The 21,807-nt window shown below is 32.4% G+C and overlaps 4 protein-coding genes across 6 annotated transcripts in view; 2 read left to right on the top strand and 2 right to left on the bottom strand.

Moving 5' to 3' along the window:
* LOC106118199 (protein PF14_0175) overlaps window positions 1-7,843 on the top strand; it is a 45,814-nt gene extending 37,971 nt beyond the window's left edge. The window contains exons 4-7 of the mRNA XM_013312763.1: window positions 2,816-2,940; window positions 3,096-3,521; window positions 3,631-3,832; window positions 3,907-7,843. Coding sequence (XP_013168217.1) covers window positions 2,816-2,940; window positions 3,096-3,521; window positions 3,631-3,832; window positions 3,907-7,198 — 4,045 coding nt within the window. The 3' untranslated portion in view covers window positions 7,199-7,843. The remainder of the gene's footprint in view (window positions 1-2,815; window positions 2,941-3,095; window positions 3,522-3,630; window positions 3,833-3,906) is intronic.
* Window positions 7,844-8,198: 355 nt separating this feature from the next.
* Window positions 8,199-10,506, bottom strand: LOC106118200 (zinc finger protein 567). Its single transcript, XM_013312765.1, has 6 exons — window positions 10,184-10,506; window positions 9,988-10,109; window positions 9,540-9,749; window positions 9,239-9,373; window positions 9,098-9,160; window positions 8,199-9,031 (listed from the first exon to the last, which is right to left on the bottom strand). Exons 1-6 carry the CDS (start codon window positions 10,300-10,302, stop codon window positions 8,301-8,303), a joined length of 1,380 nt encoding a protein of 459 aa, XP_013168219.1. The 5' UTR covers window positions 10,303-10,506; the 3' UTR covers window positions 8,199-8,300.
* Window positions 10,507-11,031: 525 nt separating this feature from the next.
* On the top strand, window positions 11,032-16,520 carry LOC106118201 (thiamine transporter 1). Its single transcript, XM_013312766.1, has 7 exons — window positions 11,032-11,585; window positions 11,839-11,969; window positions 12,891-13,035; window positions 13,862-14,001; window positions 14,754-14,939; window positions 15,696-15,913; window positions 16,199-16,520. The coding sequence occupies exons 1-7, from the start codon at window positions 11,351-11,353 to the stop codon at window positions 16,446-16,448; spliced, it is 1,305 nt and encodes a 434-aa protein (XP_013168220.1). The 5' UTR covers window positions 11,032-11,350; the 3' UTR covers window positions 16,449-16,520.
* Window positions 16,521-18,325: 1,805 nt separating this feature from the next.
* LOC106118202 (presqualene diphosphate phosphatase) lies at window positions 18,326-21,073 on the bottom strand. 3 transcript variants are annotated; one of them, XM_013312768.1, is made up of 5 exons: window positions 20,970-21,073; window positions 20,757-20,807; window positions 20,299-20,445; window positions 19,833-19,932; window positions 18,326-19,465 (listed from the first exon to the last, which is right to left on the bottom strand). In XM_013312768.1, exons 2-5 carry the CDS (start codon window positions 20,763-20,765, stop codon window positions 19,071-19,073), a joined length of 651 nt encoding a protein of 216 aa, XP_013168222.1. In that variant the 5' UTR covers window positions 20,766-20,807; window positions 20,970-21,073; the 3' UTR covers window positions 18,326-19,070. The 3 variants fall into 3 exon arrangements, with proteins under 3 accessions (XP_013168222.1, XP_013168223.1, XP_013168221.1); XM_013312769.1 differs by lacking the exon at window positions 20,757-20,807 and having other exon boundaries at window positions 20,970-21,065; XM_013312767.1 differs by having other exon boundaries at window positions 20,757-21,051.
* Window positions 21,074-21,807: the final 734 nt, after the last annotated feature.

The raw sequence follows: 21,807 nt of genomic DNA on the forward strand, positions 1-21,807 counted from the left end.
CAACTACTATTCAGTCAAATAAGCTGCAAGCGTTTGGAATACAGAGCAACGTAATATTTTTTTTTTCAATACACAAAAATATTAAACCAATAGTTGTTATACGGTCATAATTGAACCTTGCTCGCAGTAAAAACCTTCATAGATTCAAGATCAGCAGATAGTTAGACAAGCCATCGAATTAGAAATTAAGGTATAGGTACACACCGGTTGGTGCTTAAGATATTTAACATCGTATAGACAATGTCCTCCAAATAATGATACAATCAAATGTAAAAAAAGTCGTAAAATATATTTGCTTCGGTTGCTTTGGTTAAGAAACAATGTATTCAAGTTCCGCTTTCAAATTACTGACTACTCGAATAGTAATAGAACTCAAGGTTCTAAATGTTTCCGTACCTTAAAATCGTGCAGTGTTTATTGCACCTCCGCATTGTTACCGGCGGACCGTATCAGTGCTACCAGGTATACATCCCACACGTCGTCTTACAATTAAAAAAAATTATAACCACATTTCGTGCAGGATACGTTCCTATCCGTTAAACGCATAACATTAAGACGAAATAATTAAAGCTATAGGAAGGATGCCGCACCGAATTAAATAATCCCTTTCCTCTAACACAATAATCATGAAAGGAACACCAATCGAGAATTTGAAAATATCCTGATTACATCAATTAAGTTTCGTGTGAACGGACAATTAAAAATTTTGGGCCTGACTAAACAGCACGGAAATTAATAAACTACAACAATTTAAATGATAATCAAATTTGTTATTTGTAAATGAGTTTGTAATTTTGCATGAAGTATATACACAGTACGATAAATAATACATCCGCAATTCTCTGTCATCTGTAAATCGAACTAAAACATTTTAGTAAAGCGAAATTTTCTTCACTCTTAGTTAACGTTCAAGTGGCAATATACCACCGGCGTAGCGTGGTAAATGAGAGGGTCACGTCGCAAGTCCTGGGACCACAAGACCATAACAAAGTCGAGCGAGCAGCCTGTGTGGCGGGGAGGCGCGGGCAAATGCACACAGCGCAGGACAATGACCCACACCACACTATGACTTTGTACATTATAACAATACCCATCTTACTTACGAGACCATTTCATATCCTTTAATGCTTATTTATTTCAAGCTTTGTTAAGATTAAATTAGATATCCCTGCGTGTCTTTAATACAGATATGTATATTTTATTCATTAGAAAAATTTATTGTTTGTAATAATAATACGTAAATATTTAAAAATCTTACTTATCAAATTCTCGTGTCACAATGTTAGTTACCATACTCCTCCGAAACGGCTTGACCGATTTTTATGAAATTTTAGTTGTATATTAGTAAAATTTTTAATCCCGCTCGGAGGGAATCGCGGGCGACAGCTAGTATTATAGTAAACGGTAGATTCTATCCTACACAGTAAATATATGTTTATCTCTCAACAGGGAATACGAATGTTCCATAACTATAACATAGGTGTGTATTATTCAATTCACATCCCAAATTAGCTACATTATATTACAAATTATATTCTTTTCTCATTCAAAACACAGTTTTATCATGACAATACGAGAAATTTGTAATGGAAGAATTGTTGTAAGACCGTTCAAAATTTTTTGCACACATGTTATTCAAAACAATAACTAAATTAGACAAAGCATTTAGTTGGTACTTTTGAAGATCAATAAGGACGAACTGATATACACTTTTTCGCCCAAACGTATCAAAGATTCCACCAAAATGCCCGTCAATACAACACACATTTAGACATTTAATATATTATAAATTAAAATCGTTAACCTGATTTTGAAGTTATTAATAATTTAAAAGTAAACATGATGCACATCTACATCGACCTTCGAATAATTCCAAAACTGCGAATTAATATTTGCTTAGGTGCACGTTATACGAGACCCAGAACAGTGGTTCAACAAAGACATGTTGAAATATTGCTAGAACCGCAATATCATCCTTCTTCCCTTGACATAAAGACACAAATTAAACGATGCGTTCAAATAATACGCATTCTATAACTTTGTTCATTTTTTACAACGTGGAAAGAAATTATAGATTTGGTTGCATATTATGTAGAATTAAAGTTTTAATTGAATCGACCGCACGTGATACAAATTTAATATTTTAAAAAGTGTATATGTGTGCGAACAATTTTTTTTAAATATACTCTTAAAGCGAGGTCAATATAATTGATAAATGTTCGGGACACGACCAACAATGAATCTAGTTCCCGCAGAAAATCAAATTCTTCTCACGAACGCTCCAAAACCTGATGTAGAAACGTACGTATTACCGTTTTGGAATAACAGTAGCATTATTATGTGAAATAAAGTCACTCACTCGAATCAATGTTAAGTAACATCAGCTGTGATAACTTTTGGAAAATAAAATTAAAAAAATTGAGAAATGCCTATTATTTTAATGTAGAATTTCTTCAAATATGTACGATGTATTTACCAAAATTGTTAAATAAAAACATATCTTTACATGGCTATTTCTTCCATGTTACCTAAATTTATGGGTATTCAGAAACTGATAACAATTTCATGAAGAGGTTGTAACAATATATGTCATTGGTAGAGCGTTTTAGTTATGACATGTGACATCAAGGTGTGACGGTGTGAGTGGAACACAACCATTCATTCTTCTAAAAGGTCAGAGCTTCGGTTATGTCCCAAATAGTTGAACATGAATGGTTATATCAACAGATTTACTTGCCTTAATAGTCTAATACATTGTTAATGTAATTTCAACGTTTAATTTGGAAAATTCAAACATTAATTATTTTTATTTCAGAGGCGAAAAACTGTACGTGACAGCGGACAAGAGAGGAGAGAAAGGTGGCTGCAAACGACCGCTGTGCTGGACGTTGCTGGGGCTAGTTGTCGCAACCATTGTAGCCCTAATAGTGCTAGCAGCGAGTAAGTACTTGTTTATATTAAACTTTAGTTGAAAGTTTATGAATAAAATAAACTTTACTTCTTCATGTACCTTCAGTTATAGCATTAGAGCTTGAGAGTCGATGGGTATTTTTGACTATGCAAAAGATTTTTCAAACGATTGCAATTTTTTTCAGCTGGAATACTCTTCACAAACTCTCCCACGCCTCTCGAGCCATATAATGCATCCGTCAGCTCAGCGCGCGCGCTCGGCGGCATCTCCAATGCAATGAGCAACGAACATAGTCACGAACACGATAGAGACCACGAATCTGACCAAGGACAAGATGAGAATCATTCTCATGTCCACGGACATGATCACGGCAATAATGAACAGAACAGTGAAAGTGAACAATACGGTGAAAATGACCAGACAACTGAACATGGAAACAATCAGGATCAAGACAACAGTCAAGAAGATATGAGCCGTGAGAACCAAGAAATTCTACGCACTCAGTATCGAACGACGCCGCCCTCCTTAGATCAAGGGCCACAAATGCAAAACGATGATTCCATAGATCCTTCCTCGGCATCTGAAGAAACGGGCGACAAATCAGTCTACGGTGAGTCGAAACATGTGTTAAACGCACTAAATTCAAAGCTCAATGGAATGGGAATGGTATCCATTTTTGCAAATACGTAAATTATAACCTTTATGTTTTCTTGTTACAGTACCTCGAACTCTAGAAGGAGAACTAAAAATCGATAACGATGATTTCACCGCTGCACTTGAAGATCCCGAAAGCGATGGTTACAGAGATTTTGCAAACGCATTTGGTCATGCCCTTAAACAAGTATTATTCAACAAGAATTCCAAAATAAATAAATTAGAGTATAATGAGAATGACATCGCTCTTGAGATCGTTAAAATAAGGTAAAGAATAATTTAATTACTTTATATTCAATTGGAAACGGTAACAAACACTTACATGTTTTCTTTGTTTACAGACGGGGCTCCATAATTGTTACTTACAGAATCCATTGGGATCCTAAGTACAATACTCAAACATCAGACAACCTTCTGACACCGAATACTTTGAAAGAAAGTTTGGACATGTATTTAGCACAAAACAACAGAATGATTAGTATCTACCACATAGCTGAAGACGAAATGGCCACAAGGCGGATTTTAGATATATGTCAAATAAATAAAAACGGCTGTGATTATGGATGCCAGTTTGACAAGAGAACTTTAGACTTTACATGCACTTGTCCTCCTGGACAAATAATTGATATGAAGCAGCCCAAAAAATGTATGTTACTGTTTGATAATCAGGATCAAATAAATAACAACTTCACATCGGACATGAGCATGGCAACCGTAAACCCCAATTCTGAAGATGCAAATTCGAATACAGAGATTATTTATAGCAAACAGACTGCGCCTCCTCTTTCAGAAACCACTACCGAAAATGATTCAGATGTAAACTTCTCACATATATTTGGTAGCTCTCTAAACGAAAATGATAAACATGTCACTGAAATACATCATCCAGAGGAACACAATAATATAGCTACACAATATATTTCTTTCTTAGAAACTACACAACAACCGAGTACTGAAAACACAATGATGGATAATTCGAAAAATAACGAACCTGTTGCTGAACCAGAACCTACATCTGAACCCCAACATGAGGTGAAAACTACAGTAGCAAGTGATAGCTTTGATCGTACAACCCTAAATAAAGACATGCAACCAAACCCGACACTAATTCCCGAATTTGCTAGATCATCTGAACCGCAACCCACACCTGAGCCAACTACTGAAACGTTCGTATATCAGACAACAGAAAATGCTCATTTTATTGAATCTAACAAAATGAAAAACAACAAAGATTTAAGCGATAATGAAAATCTATCCACTACTGAAACGTCTTCTTTTACTCATCATAGTCACATGCATGATAACAAATTTCATATTACTACATTAATACCTTCTGAAATAGATACTACTCAACCTGAAATGTTGTCTGAAAAGTATGTTCAAGAAACGACTACGGAAAATGAGTGGCTTGAAGACTCCAGTGAAAAAGTCTCTAAAGGTGATAAAAGCAGTACCGAACAGGTAACATATGAAAGATCTTCAAAATCTTATGAATCCATTGACGAAACTAGTCGAGGACCGACAACTTTACAAGACACTGATAAAGAAATAGAATCATACACTAAAAGCGGTATGAATGAAGGTGACCACAGTACTAATGCAGTATCAATATCACAATTCCTTGGAAAGAAACCAGGTGAAGAAACAACAGTGAATAGTTTATTGGATACGACAGTCTCAGTATTGACGGGAATAGAAGAAAGCCGACATTTCTTTAATAATGACACTACAGAGAATAATATAAATGGGGAAACAACTCCCAGCCAAATTTCTCTATTCGGTATTACGACAGGTTCCACGATGTATGAACGTGCAGATGCAACGACCCCAGCATTCGATACAAGTACAGAATATTCCATTGCAAAACAAACTAAAGACGTAAATATCTTAGATCCAAACTTTATGACAATTCTAAAAAATACAAACAATAGTCAGTTTGATAATAATATGAATTTAAACGTTACAACTGAAAAAGATTTTGCTGAGGGCGACATTACTTTTGACGCTATTAATAAACTATATAATCGATCATCTAAATCTTTTGTGAACGATAAGGAAAGTGTTGCTATTGGAACTGAAGCGAACGATATGTTTAAGGAAACAACAGAAACTACAACTAGTGCAGATTGGTTATCTGAAACCGTGACAGAAATAAATTATCAAGATATCATCGATGAAAATAAAAATAAATTGACAACAGAAGCATCTGCAACTAGATTAGATGAAATAATGAGTCGAGGTTCAAATAAAGACGACTTTGAACCGGATTACCTAAATATGGGCTCTAACACCACTAAGAACATTGAACATGATATGCCGCAGTACGGCATGCTTCACGATTACGATAATGATGATTTGGTTGTTAAAAGGGTGAAAAACGCACCTGGTTCAATGATTGAAGAAACTACCGCAATGAACGTAGTGCAAATAGCTTCCAAAGAAAACCAAATGGATGAATTAACTCCTATACCCACAGTTGAAACGAATGACACTTTTGAAACAACCACTGTAAGCGATTACATATACAAAATGATGAACACCTCAAATGAAAACTTGAATTCTGCAGTAAGTACAACACAACCAGTCCCTCAAGTTTGGGAAAATTCTGAAGACGACATGAACTTTATTAGAAATCTAGCAACTTCAATGATAACAGATGCTGTATCAGATATTACAACTACATTAGCAACAACGACGCAAGATAATATTGATAAAAGTAACAACGAAAACATGATAAATATCTCAGAATCGAATATGCAATCAAGTAACGTATCTCAAGCAAATAACTTAAATGTAAACATTTACGAAATATCTAATCTCCCCGACAACCACACTACACAACATTCCGTTAATCACCAGCCAACAGAATTTGTAGACCACGAAACGGAGATGAACCCATTTTTACCTGAAATAGAAAATAACAAGAGTCTAGTGAAAAAACTTCAAGAAGGTCATGACTTGGAACCATCGAATGTAAATGAAACCCAAAATGAAACTACAGAGGATCAGCTACATCGTGTTTCAGATGAAAATATTGCTGTAAATAATCAAACAGATAGCAATGGAACAACACCCGCAATGACAGAAAACACATCTTTGAAAGCTGAAGATAATGAAGCTATTTTAAAAGAAATGCTAATGCACCAGGATATTTCTTCCAATGAAGAAAAATCACAAACATCATTGGGTGATAGTAATAAAGACACTGAAACTACTACATCCGTTGATCCAATAGTCGATGATGTTAAGGATTTATCAGGTCGGAATGACGCAGTACCTTTAACGACGTTTTTATTGGACACTGACGACTTAGACACTACCAAAGATCCTTTTGAAAAGGAAACCGTAAAATCTGGACTCGTTGGAAACTATGACACTACAATGATGTCAATCTCATTGCCTGAAACTACTGCCGCTACTACAGATAATAAAATAAAAATTAATGATGATAACGATATACTTAGTGTAGTACCAATAGAGCCAGAAGTTATCAATGGCCAAGATAATTTGAAGAAAAACTACGACGGAGAAAATCTTGCTGAACTTAATCAAATAAGTGATTCACCTAAAAAGAGTGACAGAAGGACAGTAGATTCGGACAATACTAACTCTCTTATTTATAATGAGGCGTAGTGTACGTTTGTTTTTAGTAATATGCAATAAGTTTGTACATGACTTCATTTCCTGTGATTCTGTCGAACAATATATTAACTAACATTCTTGGAGTACCAATGTAGTGTTGAATGATTGTAATTAATGAATGATAAAATTGAGCATTCTGCTACATTTCCGAATTACATTGAGAATCCTGTTTACTATAAAGACAATAAAATATATTTTGCATTAGACTAGTCAAATTATAATGATCACGATGAAAATCGTGTAAATTTAGATTATTTATTATTCGAATGTGCTCATATGCATAACCAAATATCATGGAACATTCTCCCTTGCACTAACTTTCACAGACATACTTTATTGCATTCTATTATAGATTGTTACCATAGATAAATGTATATTATATTAATGTTAATAAAACTTAAATTTGGGATATAGAGTAAAAGAGAATATTCGAGAATCAAAAATGATTTTTACGTCTTCAAAGGATACTGCCATGCCTAAATGTGATAACATGGACATAAATTATAATATTATAGTAATTTTCCATTCGTACATAAATATCCAGTTCTTGGTGATATTTAGCAGAAGTGATGTCTGATTGTATAATAATAATTATTGTAGATCTTGTTAACTAAGATATATTTTGTATAATATGGTTGAAACTGTAAAGAATTATGTTGTAAATAAATTTAAAGTTAATAATTAACTTATGGTTTTCATTTTAAATCTACTGGCGACAGAAGTGTCTTTTCACTCTCGATTGTTATGCAATGCCAATAGTATCAATAAAATTTTTCCACGATTTTTTACATTTACTTCAAAAGGATAACGACATGGAATATAAATCATTTTTATTGAAGTTAAGATAGCACTATGCTTGTCTTAATAACTAGTACCAAAGAAAACAACAAAAAAAAATTATATGTGTAAAATGAAAAAAAAAATCAGTCTTAAAATTTATTTTATTGACAACAATTAAATATGAATAAATTACAATAAACTAGTATTCATGGCACTTGATGATGTTTGAAAATCAATATAAAGTTGATATGTAAATTTTAACCATGAAAATGATTTAAAATCTCACTTATAGAATAATAAGGCACTTCTATAACTACAAACACATTGTAGAATCACATGGTTGTGGTGTAATTTCTTCCATTTCTTGACTAATCATTTGTTGATCATCTATCAACATTTTAGCACAAAGACAATCCTCACTAATCGTTCCATTTCCACTCACTATACAAGTACCTAAAATTGCCTTGCAACTGTTGTACGGAATAGTTTCAGCATCACATTTAGATTTAGCCTTAGGTTTGTTATTGATAACAATTCCTTCTAAATCTGAGTCAATTGTATTAATTATTTTAATAATACCGTTAACCCCATATTCAAATTCTGGCATACAATCATTATTTACTTTTTTCTTATTCTCTATTTTGTCTGTATTCGATTTAACATTAGAACATGCACAACTATTACATGACATATTTATATCATTACTTTTCTCAGTCACATTATGTAGTCTTTTGTTTTCTTTTTTCAGATTTTTGTTAACTTCGTTAGTATTCACTTTAACCATTTGATCACATAAACAATTTCCATTCCCAATTGTATCCCCAGTCACTAAACATTTGCCTAATACAGATCTACATGTGTTAACACAGTCCATGGAATCATTTATATTTCCATGCAAATCATCTTCTATGTCAACTTGAAATTCCTCTATTGTTTTTGGTAATGTACTCGCTGACAATTCTGTATTGACATTTCTGTCCTCACTAAGCTCATGGTCTTCGGGAAATAAAACAGTGAACTGGTCGCATGGAGAAGATCGATCACCTGTGTAACATTAAATTGTAATATGGTTGAAATAAAGCAAAAAAAATTTGTAGAAAAATTACATACCTTCAGATAATGCAGAAACATTTACCAGATTTTTGGATGGCTCTTTATCAATAGGTTCTTTTTCTAAAAAACAAGAACAAGTATGTATATTAAAATGTGTAAAAGAATAAAATTACATTTACCACTTATAGATATACTTACTATGTCTAGCGTAGTGTCTCTTCCGAGCTGATTCAGATTTAAACTTTTTCGTACAGTTTGGCATTTCACATAATAACCTCTTACTAGTTTCATGTGTTTTGATGTGTACCTTTAAATTGTGTGATTGGATGAACCCTGAAAATATTTTAATAATCGAAATTAAAAAAAAAAAAGGTAACCCTGAACTATTGTCCCCAACATGCCAAATCATATCCCATGTAGCTTTCATTGCATATTTGAATTTAAAGTTTAGAATATTTATTAACAATATTTCTCTTTACATTATAATAAAATGATGTACCTTTTCCACAAATATCACAAAAGTGCTGTCGACTGTTTGTATGTGTCATCTCATGGTATTTGAGGTGATGAGAGAAATTGAATGTTTTGTTACAATCAGTATATCTGCATGAATACTTCCGCTCGGACTTTGGTTTGTGTGTTAACATATGAATACGGAGAGCCTGGTGGCTACTGAACTGTGCCTCACATTCTTTACAAATATGTGTACCTGTAATAAAATAAATATCAAGATTTAAAAAAAATACATAGGATTGAGAGAATATCTTGAAACAAGTCAAGACAAAAGGCACTCCTATTAAATAAGATGTGTAATTAACAATATTTACCAGGTGAGATTGTGGTCAAGCGCTAGCTTATAAAACGTAAAAAAAAAATATTATTCTTGATCTAAGCATACTCTATCACAACAAATATTTTACTCTATTGTTTACATTTGATTTTTTTACCTTCATGGGCATATTTCAAATGGCGCTGGAGAAGAACTGCATCTTTAAAAGTGTGATTACATTTATCGCATTCAACTGTTCCCGTCCTTTCATGTTGCTTCTGGTGACGCTTTAGAGCAGAACTAAAGATACAAATCACTAATAAATACTACATTACTAATAATAACTCGCAACCATTGTTGATAATTCAACTTACATATATGTGAATTTTTTGCCGCATTTATTGCACTCAAAACCTGGTAAATGGCTGAGTTCATGTCTTTTGCGTTCGCTCTCGTATTTAAAAACTTTTCCACAACGAGTACATTCAACCATGCTAAATAAAACTGATAAACATATCTAGGAGATTGTGACTTTTTAATCTTCCGATTCCCTCTCTATTTACTACTCACTGTTTAAGCTAGTCAGACGATTTTTTAAACAATTGTTAAGTCTTATAACTTATAACCAACTTCAATATCAACAAATAAATTGAGTATTTTAAGTTCCCCATAAGTTTTACATTTACGTTAACATCGTTATCAGATAACTTCATAACAATGACAAAGTCGTGTTGATGTTAGGATTTGACATTGACGTTATTAACTTTTATTAAGCTTGTCAAATGCTCCTTGCTCCCATTACATTTAACAACTAGTTACATTCTCTTTGCTTGCTCCCATCCATCCAACTGTTTTTTCACCATTGTTGTTATAGGTTATTATAATATTTAAATAATGAAAGAAAAAGAGGTTTTAAATGAAAATAACCATTACATTTTCATACGACAAAGAAAACCAATGAGGTATTTTTTATATTTTTGTACAAAAAATTTCTTCGCAACGGTTACATTTATACAGAAAATAATTTGACCATTTTTAAATTATATACTGAGATCTTATCGACTATGGGCAAAATATATCTTTGTGTTTTATATACTTTCAAGTCCTGTAAAAATGAAAACAAACATTGAAGTCGTTGTACATTGTACATTGTACACGTTGTCTGCCTTTTCAATCGAACGAAACGTCTAAATGTCAATGTCAAATTTAAATGTCAGGAGAAGGCAATATTTGTATTTTTATTTTTTGTATTTTATTTGATGGTCTGAATCAAAAATATTTATACATAAACTATTTTATGACCTAGAAAAAGCGTACATATTCAACAAAAAACTTAAAAGATGCGTACCAAACAAAAAAATGTCATAAAATTACGTAAGTTTTGCCGGCGCGTCTTAAAGTCGCAAGCAAAAAAATCCGAAGTTATCACTTTACAGTATGAGAGTGTTAACATAAACACGCATTTGCCTGCAGAGACTGCTGGCTAAATTACATTTTTGATATTAAAAGTTAATTTTTATAACTGAAGACATTCATTGAAGATGAAAGAATGGATAAAGATTACATTGATTTTGTGCGCGTTCGGCACATTGAGAGAAATAAGACCGTCTGAGCCTTTTGTTACCGAGTTTTTACTTGGAGAATGGAGAAACATAACTGAAAATCAATTGAATCAAGAAGTTTACCCTGTAGGAACATATTCATATTTGGCACAACTTGTGGTTATATTTTTGATAACCGATTTTTTAAGGTTTAAACCTGTTATTATAATTTCTGGTCAGTAAGTTAAAGGTTTTTGTATTTATTTTGACATACTAAAATGACTAATAAATTAAGTTAAAGTAATTCTTTAACATATATTTTGTTAGAACTAATTTATTGAAAATCACTTTAATATGAGCCTTCTCTTTTAGATATTATATATAAGTATGTAAACATTATTGGTTATAATAAGTTTTGAAACAGCAAAATAATACTTATAATTTTTACTTAGCAAATTTTATATTTTTCATGTAGTAATTAATTTCAGGACTAAGCGGTATTTCAGTTTATGCAGTATTACTATGGACAAAGAGCCTGCAATGGCTACAAGTTTCACAGTTCTTGTATGGATTGTATATGGCCACAGAAGTTGCATATTTGACATACATTTATGCCAAGGTAAATAAATACTTTTATTATTACATTAATAATGTTCAAAGTAAAAAATCACACAATGAAAGACGGCCACTGTACTGTTTTATATTTTAATAAAAAAAAATTAGATTCACATGGAAATTCTGATGTTAAGTGAAAACAAATTATGAAATCGTTTATCACAAAAGCTTATAATAAAAATAAATTGACTATTTACCCAAAAGCTTTTGATTCTTGTTTCTGATTAATGTTTTTATAGTATCTTACAGTATTTTTAAAAACAAAAACTGACATATTCTACTTATTTGTATATGCTTATGGTTGAGCTATCACAATTTGATTTGACTTATGGCCTACCAGGTCAGATAATAAAAAAAAGCTTTGTGATTTTTTATAACTCCATATTAAACATTTATTAAGGAAAAATAGGTAATTTCACATAATATATACCTTAGTCAGTCCTAACATAGTTCAATATCCAATATATACATTATATTGCACAAGCTATGTAAACCATCTTGCAGCTATCAGGCTGTAAACATTTACACATGGCATTTACATGTCGCGTGCCTCTCGTGAATGATAAGGTGTGTTAAGAATAACAATATGTGCATAATTACAAACAACAGGTTAAGAAACCAACAAAAACTACCACATAACGGTATAAACAGGTTAGCTATCGCGATCGACGTTGCATGGACTTTGTCTGCGCGGAATAAATAAAAAATTTGTAGCCTATGTGTGTACATCTATGCCAAGTTTCAACAAAATCCCTGTAGCTGTTCTGGAGATACCTTCTAGCACACATCTAATCTTTAGCGTTAATAATTAGTAAGAAAAGTAAAATATAACGTTTAAAAACAGCAAGTATTTTGTATTAGAACTTTGTGTTAGTTGTTTAGGTAGCTGTCAAGCAATATTTGTTGTTTTTATGTTTTGTTTTAGGTTGATTCTACTAAATATGCAGTGGTGTCTTCATATACCAGGATAGCAGCGCTCACTGGACGTTTCCTATCTGGACTCAGCTCACAGTTGCTAGTACATTATGAACTCATGGACTATAGAGATCTCAATTATATCACATTTACAGGTATAAATTTATATTCTATTTGTATTTCTTTGTCATGTCATCATCTCCTTGTGTTATCGGAATCTTGTATCTTTATATAGAGTTTTTTTTTTCAAAATTGTCTGTCATTTATAATTTCAGTTCTGTATTGTCTCCTGCATTCTCATTTAAATATTCTTAATAGACAAATATGATTTTTTATTTATTTAGTATAAGGGTTAGTAATGCCTCACATAATGTCTTATACATACCAATGTAAAATAATTTTATTCAATACTTAAAAAAGACGATAAAAACGAAGATAAGAATCATTAATCAATAACTTTACAAGCATTGCATTAAAATGAATAAAAACTAGTGTATCAGAAAAAGATATGAATTTTACTTGAGTTAATTGCAGCTCTGAACGAGCCACGATGAGCGCGGTCAACCAATTGACTTATTTATCAATGAGCCATTCTATAACTCCTATAATAATGATACTGTAACATTGCCTTTAGTGATTTTGCAAAGAAATTATGCCACATTCAAAGACTAACTTCATCTTAAAATATTATAAATATTTAATATTATGAAATTTGGCATACATAAAGAACATAGTCTGGAAGAACAAATAGGGTACCTCTTAAGTTTTATTTAATTTCGCGCGAACGGAGCCGCGGGCGACAGCTAGTATACCTACTAAAATATACTTATGAATAGTGACATAAAGAATTTTGAGACATTCTTTGTGTTTAACGTTTTTAAATATCCAGTCTTGGCATTTCTTGCTCCTTCCATTTTCATACATATATGCTATTATACTCGACAGTTCTCCAGAAATCGTGATAGAACTTTTATATTCCAGCTCAGATCCTCGCGTCTTTCTGGGCGCTGTGGTTACCATCGGTCCCTTACGGTATATATTTCCACCGAAATGTGACAGCACATCCGGTCACAACTAACATAGAAGACAAGAGCACGTCAGACGAATTAAACGTTGATAAGGTGTGTTATTTTATTCGTCACCAAGTGTAACAGTTTCACAATAGCCCCACATAATATTGTCCTTAGTTGACGATAATTAATTTTTGCGACTGTTTGTATTACTAAAATGTATTTATGAATGCAACAATATAGCTTTTAGTAAAAGAAATATGTAATAGATATTATTGTTTTCAAATATCGTGGCGGCTCAAGGTCGTAGACGCGTTGTCCAATGTCATCACCGCCCCCCGCATCCCGCTACATTAAAAATTTTCTTCTGCGCAGCGACTCGCGCGATGTTCACACCCGCTAAGATATTTGAAAATTACGATACAGAATATTGTTTTTAATGATGTAATGTACACTTTAACACCTGAGTTACAATCGTAATGAACTGTTTTTTAATTGCTTTGCATGTTTATCGTAAAAAGTTATCTTATATGGAATATTGTTTTATGTCTGTTAATTATTGTAGTACAGACTTCAGTATTTGTGGAAATGCTTTACTATAACTAAATAATTTTCTGAAATTGTATAGGTCATTGCCACCATCTAGAGTCCATGACCACACCAACACAATCATTTTCATTCATTCCAAGTACAGATGACCTTGAGGTCGTTTATTCCCAAACCATTTATGTGACGTCATGTTTGCTGTACATTATTCGATCCTAAGTGGAAAGTTTATTTAATTCTTTGACTAGCATATTAACAGAGCTTCTTTTGTCTCGATTTCTAATTTTGAATAATTAAGTTATCATGTATCCTTGCAGCGTTCACTTAGAAAAAATATGTGGGAGGCGTGCACATTGATAGGGCGGCACGCGCGCGCGGCGTACTCACGGCCCAAGGTGTTGGCCTGGTCCGCGCTGTACGCGGCTGCGCTCGCCCTCTTTGTGCAGGCTCAGACCTACGTGCAGCTGCTCTGGAAACATATACAGGAGAAAAGTCACACACCTGTGAGTTGAATCACTACATAGTTCTTAATTTAATAAAAAGATGAACTCGATTAAGTGAATGGCACTTTATGGAAGAGTACAAATTATATAATCGCAACAACGTTGACATGATGTCAAAAGTTGGACAAAATGACGTAATTAGCCCGTTATTTGCTGAAATAAAAACTTTCTATTTCAATATGTAATATAAAAGGTGCTTCGTCATAATCCGATGTTAATCTTAATATGAAACATGATACGTATTAGCTTAGAATTATTCTACGTAATCTGAAACTGAGTTTATTTTGTACCTGCATTTACATTATCTTATTTGCATGTTTATATTAATTTAAGTATTATACTTTCTTATCTATGTATGTATAATTAGGAGATTATTTTATCCTGTATCAACTCAATTGTATCTTTATCGTATTGTTAAGAAATTCTTTAAGATTCTATGTTGCACACACACACACACACACACACACACACACACACACTCTGAATAAATATGTACAAAAAGTGAATAGAAGTTTTGCATAAAACTAAAATATGAAACAGGCGTAAATGACATAATAAACGAGTATAAATAAAGTTAGAGCTTGAGCAAAAAGTAACATTTTCAACAAAATGTGGCTAACATTTTAATTAAGCTTGTTCCTAGATATGCTTCACTTTAGTCTGGATTCAACCCCACGGCTACTCGACCGGCGTAATGTCTGTATAATTAACCATTTAGCTACTACCGTTTATTTAACTTATAAGACACTGTCCCAGGTAGCATATAACGGCGCGGTGGAAGCACTTCAAACGCTGCTAGGAGCGTTCGGTGCATTTCTATCTTCGTACTTCGCCAGAGCAGAGCTGCCTGCGCCCGTGCTGGCAGTGCAAGGCATCGCAGTCTTTGTTGCTACCTACATACCCAATGTGTTTGTGTCATACGCGGGTTACGTTGTCATGGGAATGCTGTACCACTTCACTATTACTATGGCCAGGTGAGTTTATTTTTTTATACTTTTTGGAGACAATGGTATCTAATTTTGGGTAAACTAAATAAAGTACCTTTCACATAGCAATTATGTGCTTGGTAATTCTAATATAAATTTTTAAAATAAAATAATTTTAAAAGTAATATGAAAGCTTATTTCTCAAGTAATCGATTCAACCTGTGACAATCTTATTTAAATCTTAATAATATATACCAAGTCACGCTATTATAATATAACAGGAGAAGGAAACATTTTTTCTGATATTCAAAAACATGCAATGTTTGTTTTTAGTGCAAAAATCGCCAGTCAGCTGAGCGACGAGAGCTGCTTCGGTCTGATATTCGGCATCAACACACTAATAGGCACAGCCCTGCAGTCAATACTTACTGCTGTACTCATACAGAGCCTGCATCTGCCAATTACCTCACAGTACTACGCCATCAGTGGACTCTTCCTACTTACAGCTTCCGGTTGGCTCTTTGGCTGGCTGATCAATAGTGTCAAACAGAAAAAGAATATCAGTATTAACAATCAGTATTGATAGAGAATTTTTTTTTTATATTTAGTTGTTAGTTGCCAAGTACTTATTTGGTAATAATATAAATTTGACATATATGTGATTTTTTTTACCTATACCTTAAGATAAGCTACAAGGTCTGCAAAAAATTAATGCTGCACAAATGGCCTGCTCGTCCAGTGCAATAGTACAACCTCATCAAAGACAGGCATAAAGTTGAATTCTGAGTAAACCCAGTATGTGGTTAGGACAGGAAGAAGTAGATTTGGTAGTGGTTGACAGTAAAGGTAGGCAACACAGCTACCTTTTAAGCAGATGGGCAGAAGAAGTCTGCTATTTTACCCATATTGGATTGACCCCCGCTACTTTGCCATTGTACAAAGGTAATATTCCCCAATGGTTTGTTAAAATAAAAATAAAAACATATTGAGCAAATTTCATTTAACACAACAAATAGATTTATACACACATGATAAATAAAATATAAATAAGATACTTTTCTTAAAATTTTCTAACTATAGATAAAATGTTACCCTCATTCCAGATACATACAATTTAATAGAGCTTGATTATATCAGCATTGGTAAATGATCGGGGAGGCCTATGTTCAGCATTGGACAAACTCTGGCTGATTATGATAACATAATTTCTATTAAATTATTCATAACAAAATAAATTATTATTAACATAATTTCTGCACACTTCGCAAACTTAGAATAGATTTAAAGCTAAATATTTACATTTGATATGTCAGGTATGAGGAGTTTCAATATAAAAATGGATAGGTCAAATTTATAACATGTTTCGTTTACATGTCAACTTTGCTCTGAACATATGTGGTCAAGGACTCAATGCAATAAAATCTACCTGTATTTTTACAAATTACAAAATGATAACATGCTATCGCATGTTTAGTGGTTCGAAGTTTTACACTTGCTTCAATTAGTTTCATGTCCAAGACTAATGTGCTATTTCATTACAAATGTAAATTATGTTGTGCCTTAATAACTCATCTGGTTTTATTTTAGAACTCCTCAAGTGGAATGTATTTTGTATACAATGAAAGAGACATAGATAGTTAACATAAATTCTCGTTAGGGATTTCCTTGTTGCATCCACAATCATAAGAAAATATTGTTTATGTAAAAAATAAACTCCTTATTTTGAATGATTGACTTGAAGTTTTAATTTATTTACATGCCCTCCTTGTCCATCCAATAGTTACGCGTACTGCATAGAAGTCGGTCTCGTTTTGAAATAAACATACGTGCATATTAGTATGAATATAACCGCGAAAGTAGGCAAAACTATCGTATGCATTTGTTGGCGCATTTTCGCAAACTCTTGTTTTCTCTCCCTTTTCTGTTTCGCGGTTTCCTTTACAGCTCCTTTCAGCTTCCTCATTGTAACTAAAACAAGATTCGGAGAATAATGTACAACATTTACTGCCACGATTTTGAAAATTTAAGTAACTTACTACTAGTAAAAATAAGATAAAATGTTACCAATTTACAAAATAAAAGTCGTAGGGGAACTACAAATCTGATGATTAAATAATGAACAAATAACAATTAAATACGAAGTATTTTAAATGATTTCGCTCGCCGATAATCACAACTTGCAACGACACGACACACGTCGACAACATATGATGTTGTTGACAGCTGACAGTTTTTTTTTTAAGTTTTTACGGCCTGGTTTCCAATCTTTTAAGTCGGACAACTGTCATGTTATTTCCTAAACCTCAATAAAAATAGTTTGTATATAGTGACAGAACTGCGATAGCAGCGCCTCTCTTCCCGCTTCAGAAATCTTTGTCAAAATCTCAATTCATAAAAACGGTATGGAATATTGTCATAAAATAAATATTATGGCATCATCGTAATTTAAATAAAAGTAAATTTCATGAAAAATAAATATGTTTAATATGAGGATAAATGACAATTATATTTTAGACCTACTTTGTGGTCATTTTAACATAAGAAACAAGAAGAGATAAAGATAAATTTCTATTAGGCTTCGCTTTCATTTACATTTCTTCTATGTTTAAAAATTTTAACAAAACAAACATTCAAGTTATCAAAAACTTCACAATACTATTAAACAAGATAAATAATAACACTGGTTAAAAGACAGCCAATTACATACTGGCTAATCATGTAATTGTAGAAAGAAACTGCCCATGTCTTCTAATATGCTAAAGTATAATAAAGTACAATCACAACTCATATAGGAAAAAAAACAGTTATATTGTTCATAGCAGTAAGGGATAAAATCGAAAACACTTTAAAGTAAAAAGTAAAATAAATTACTGAATTTCTCTAAATGTTTATCATCAAAAAGCACAAGCAAAAGCATGCTAATAAGAACAGAGCAAAGAACATAAACAAAATAAAATGTATGAAAGCTATTAAATATTTAAATTTTTTATTAATTTTTCTTAGAAAATATGTATAATTTATTTTCACAAATATTATTGAAATACATTTGGTCTTACGTTATCAATAGTTGTTCATCAGCTTTAGATACAATTAATTGATGTAAATGGAGATCAGTGTTCCTTAAATTAAATCTGACTATAAAACACAGAATACTTTTACATTTTTGGTAAAATCTTTGATAAAGGAACACAATTTTTTTTAATTTTTACACATGAAACTCTCCTCCATCTAATTTCTCATCCGATAAGGTGGACAAAATGCTGGCTGACGTACTCTGAGAGAGCCAAATTAAAGACATAACTAAACCCTCTAACAGTCCAATACCAACACCTCCTATAACATCAAGAATATAATGCCGTTCCAGTAGAACTCTTGAAATTGACACAGCGCAAGCCCAAGCAAACAGTGGAGGTAAGAATATAATAGATACGGGGTTCAAATACGAAAGAATGAAGACAACCATGACCGCTCTGCTTGCATGACCTGATGGGAAAGAGTATTTGTCAGGTCCAACAGCTAAGAGTTTGTTCATTGGGATAGGTCGACGTCTTCTTACGAAGGCTTTTATTACTGCTACAACAACAATATCCAAGATGAGAGCTAAAAAAAAGAAAAATTATCACATTACAATTTTAAATACATGCACATATATTTTATCCAGTTGTGAGTTTTCATTTACATATAACACAAATTGTTATGTAGCAGTTTATCATATCATTCTCTTATTATTGTAATTTTTTACAATCTTACTAATATTTTAAATGCAGAAGTTTCAATGGGTGGATGGTTGTTACAAGGTATCTCCGGAACAGCTCTACAGATCTTGATGAAATTTGGTATAGGTGTAGAACATAGTATAAAAGAACATATAGGCTAGTAATCAAGTTTCTTTTAATTACGCATGGACGAGGTAACAGGCGATGGGCAGTTAATATATAGCTAAGGTCAAAATAATCAATATTCTTACCAATTAACATGTTAACTTGAAGCTGATACAAGTCTTTGTTATTAAATAGCCATATAAAAGTGAGCCAACTGGCCAGCCAAACAATACCATGGCATGATATCTGAAAGAATAACATAAATTGGTCAATTAATAAATTATATTAACATATTTTTTTAAATCGCTGTGTTAGTTTATATGTATAAAATAAATGTAACCAATAAACTCGAGTTTCATACAACTATCAAAGTCAGTTTCTAAAGATTGTTATAATAATTAATATTAAGAATTATTTTGTCCAATTTCATAACATTTTAAGCACTTTACTGTAATATAATTGTAACAGTTCAAATAGCAATTTTTCCTCAGGTTACATCAAACATTATTTTCCGTAACTAATAGGTTGAGTCATGACTTTAGAGATATCAAACACAGTGACAATTATGTGACACCGTGATTAGATAACAGGTAATATTTGTTTTTAAATTACCTCCAAAAACTTAGCATGATTCCGTAAAGATCTTAAAGCTGTTGTCTTGAGAGCTAGTTCAACAAATTTCTTGGTAACTTGTACATCATAACGAAGAACCTTTTGCAACATTGGTGGCACTTGTCTCTTATCCTCTGTTGCACCTAGCTTGAAATACAGAAATACAATTTTTAAAAAATAGTATAGTAAAGTATTAAATTTAAAATTTGCGTCTGTAGAAACTTCTTAAATGTAAACACAGTGGCGAATTTTGGACTTGAAAATGCGGTACAATGGTTTCACTGCTGGCAATGCTGTATTATATGCATAATGTCAAATTATTGGGAATTAGGATGATGCATACAGATGTATTAGGTATATAAATTTATGCAAGATGTAGGAGCGAATTTGCATCGGTGAGATCACTATTATTCTTGCCTAGACTCAAGGTTACAAATTGATCTTACAATTATTCTTACCATGTCCATAACGTGCTGTTAACGAAAATTCGTCCAGTATGAGCCACACAGCTGTGTAAATAATGAATGGTTTAGTTAAGTATACGGATAAGTTAGTGGCACAAAAATTTCAATTAATGCGAAACACTAGAAGCTTCGTCTAATCTAAATACAAACAAGACAATTGAAGGGTGACAAAACTATCAAAACGTAAATATGTATAGTTAAAAGTACTTTTTAACAAGATCCAGTATGTCATAAATTGGTAAAAGATAAAAGTGAAACTTGTTACACTTATTATGACAAATCACAAAATAGATGTTACCACAGAGCTTATATTATTTTTTATTTTTATTATGTCACAGTAGGGATGGGTGTTGATTCAACGAACTCGTTTAATCCACCGTTGATCACAATTGATTACATTTCAACGTTTCAACTGTTGACCGTTTTTCAATCAATTAATTGATACCAATGTAAATTTACTTAGGTCACTGGTTCGTCGTCGGTGGTAATCTTTTTTTCTCCATTAGTCTTTAGGTCTTTTTTTATTAATTGTAAAATTAATTAATTCACAAAATCAACTAGTTTTACTAGTTTTAAAATTCAAACTGACTGTTTCCTTTTGTGGGCGCCAAAACCAAGACCTATCCGTAGTTTATAATTCGTGTTTGAGAAGGATATTGAGCGTTGTGGCAGTCAGATGCTATGTACGTATGGTGTATCAATTTTAGTAGACAGCAACCCTTTAAATCACGTACTTCGCGCACTTCAATTGTGAATTGCAAATAATTTTCTGGATTTGTTTCTTGTATGCAACAGAAGAGAATTTCGCAAGAAGTTAGGAAATTTTTCCCTACTGGTAACCCAAAAAAGCGGTAGAGGGCTTATTACATTGTCAAACTGCGAAATTACTGCTAAAGAGTATATAAAATACTTACTGCCATAAGATCCGTGTCTTGTTTCACGCTTATGAATTGTTTGTTACGAAAGTGACATTTAATTTTCATATTCATATTGAATCTGGCAATTTTTAATTTTCATTACTAAAAAACATAAAACATTTCTTATG

The sequence above is a fragment of the Papilio xuthus genome, unplaced genomic scaffold, assembly GCF_000836235.2.
Source record: "Papilio xuthus unplaced genomic scaffold, Pxut_1.1 DF827597.1, whole genome shotgun sequence".
NCBI classification, from domain to species: domain Eukaryota; kingdom Metazoa; phylum Arthropoda; class Insecta; order Lepidoptera; family Papilionidae; genus Papilio; species Papilio xuthus.

Coding starts and splice junctions, on each gene's coding strand:
- LOC106118200 (XM_013312765.1), bottom strand. CDS start 10,302: ATGGTTGAATGTACTCGTTGTGGAAAAGTTTTTAAATACGAGAGCGAA. Junction 10,110..10,183: donor GGCAAAAAATTCACATATAT/GTAAGTTGAATT, acceptor TTGTATCTTTAG/TTCTGCTCTAAAGCGTCACC. Junction 9,032..9,097: donor TGTTTCTGCATTATCTGAAG/GTATGTAATTTT, acceptor AATGTTACACAG/GTGATCGATCTTCTCCATGC.
- LOC106118201 (XM_013312766.1), top strand. CDS start 11,351: ATGAAAGAATGGATAAAGATTACATTGATTTTGTGCGCGTTCGGCACA. Junction 14,002..14,753: donor ACGAATTAAACGTTGATAAG/GTGTGTTATTTT, acceptor GTATCCTTGCAG/CGTTCACTTAGAAAAAATAT. Junction 14,940..15,695: donor AGGAGAAAAGTCACACACCT/GTGAGTTGAATC, acceptor ACACTGTCCCAG/GTAGCATATAACGGCGCGGT.
- LOC106118202 (XM_013312768.1), bottom strand. Junction 19,933..20,298: donor ATCATGCTAAGTTTTTGGAG/GTAATTTAAAAA, acceptor TTATTCTTTCAG/ATATCATGCCATGGTATTGT. Junction 19,466..19,832: donor TCAAGTTAACATGTTAATTG/GTAAGAATATTG, acceptor TCTTTTTTTTAG/CTCTCATCTTGGATATTGTT.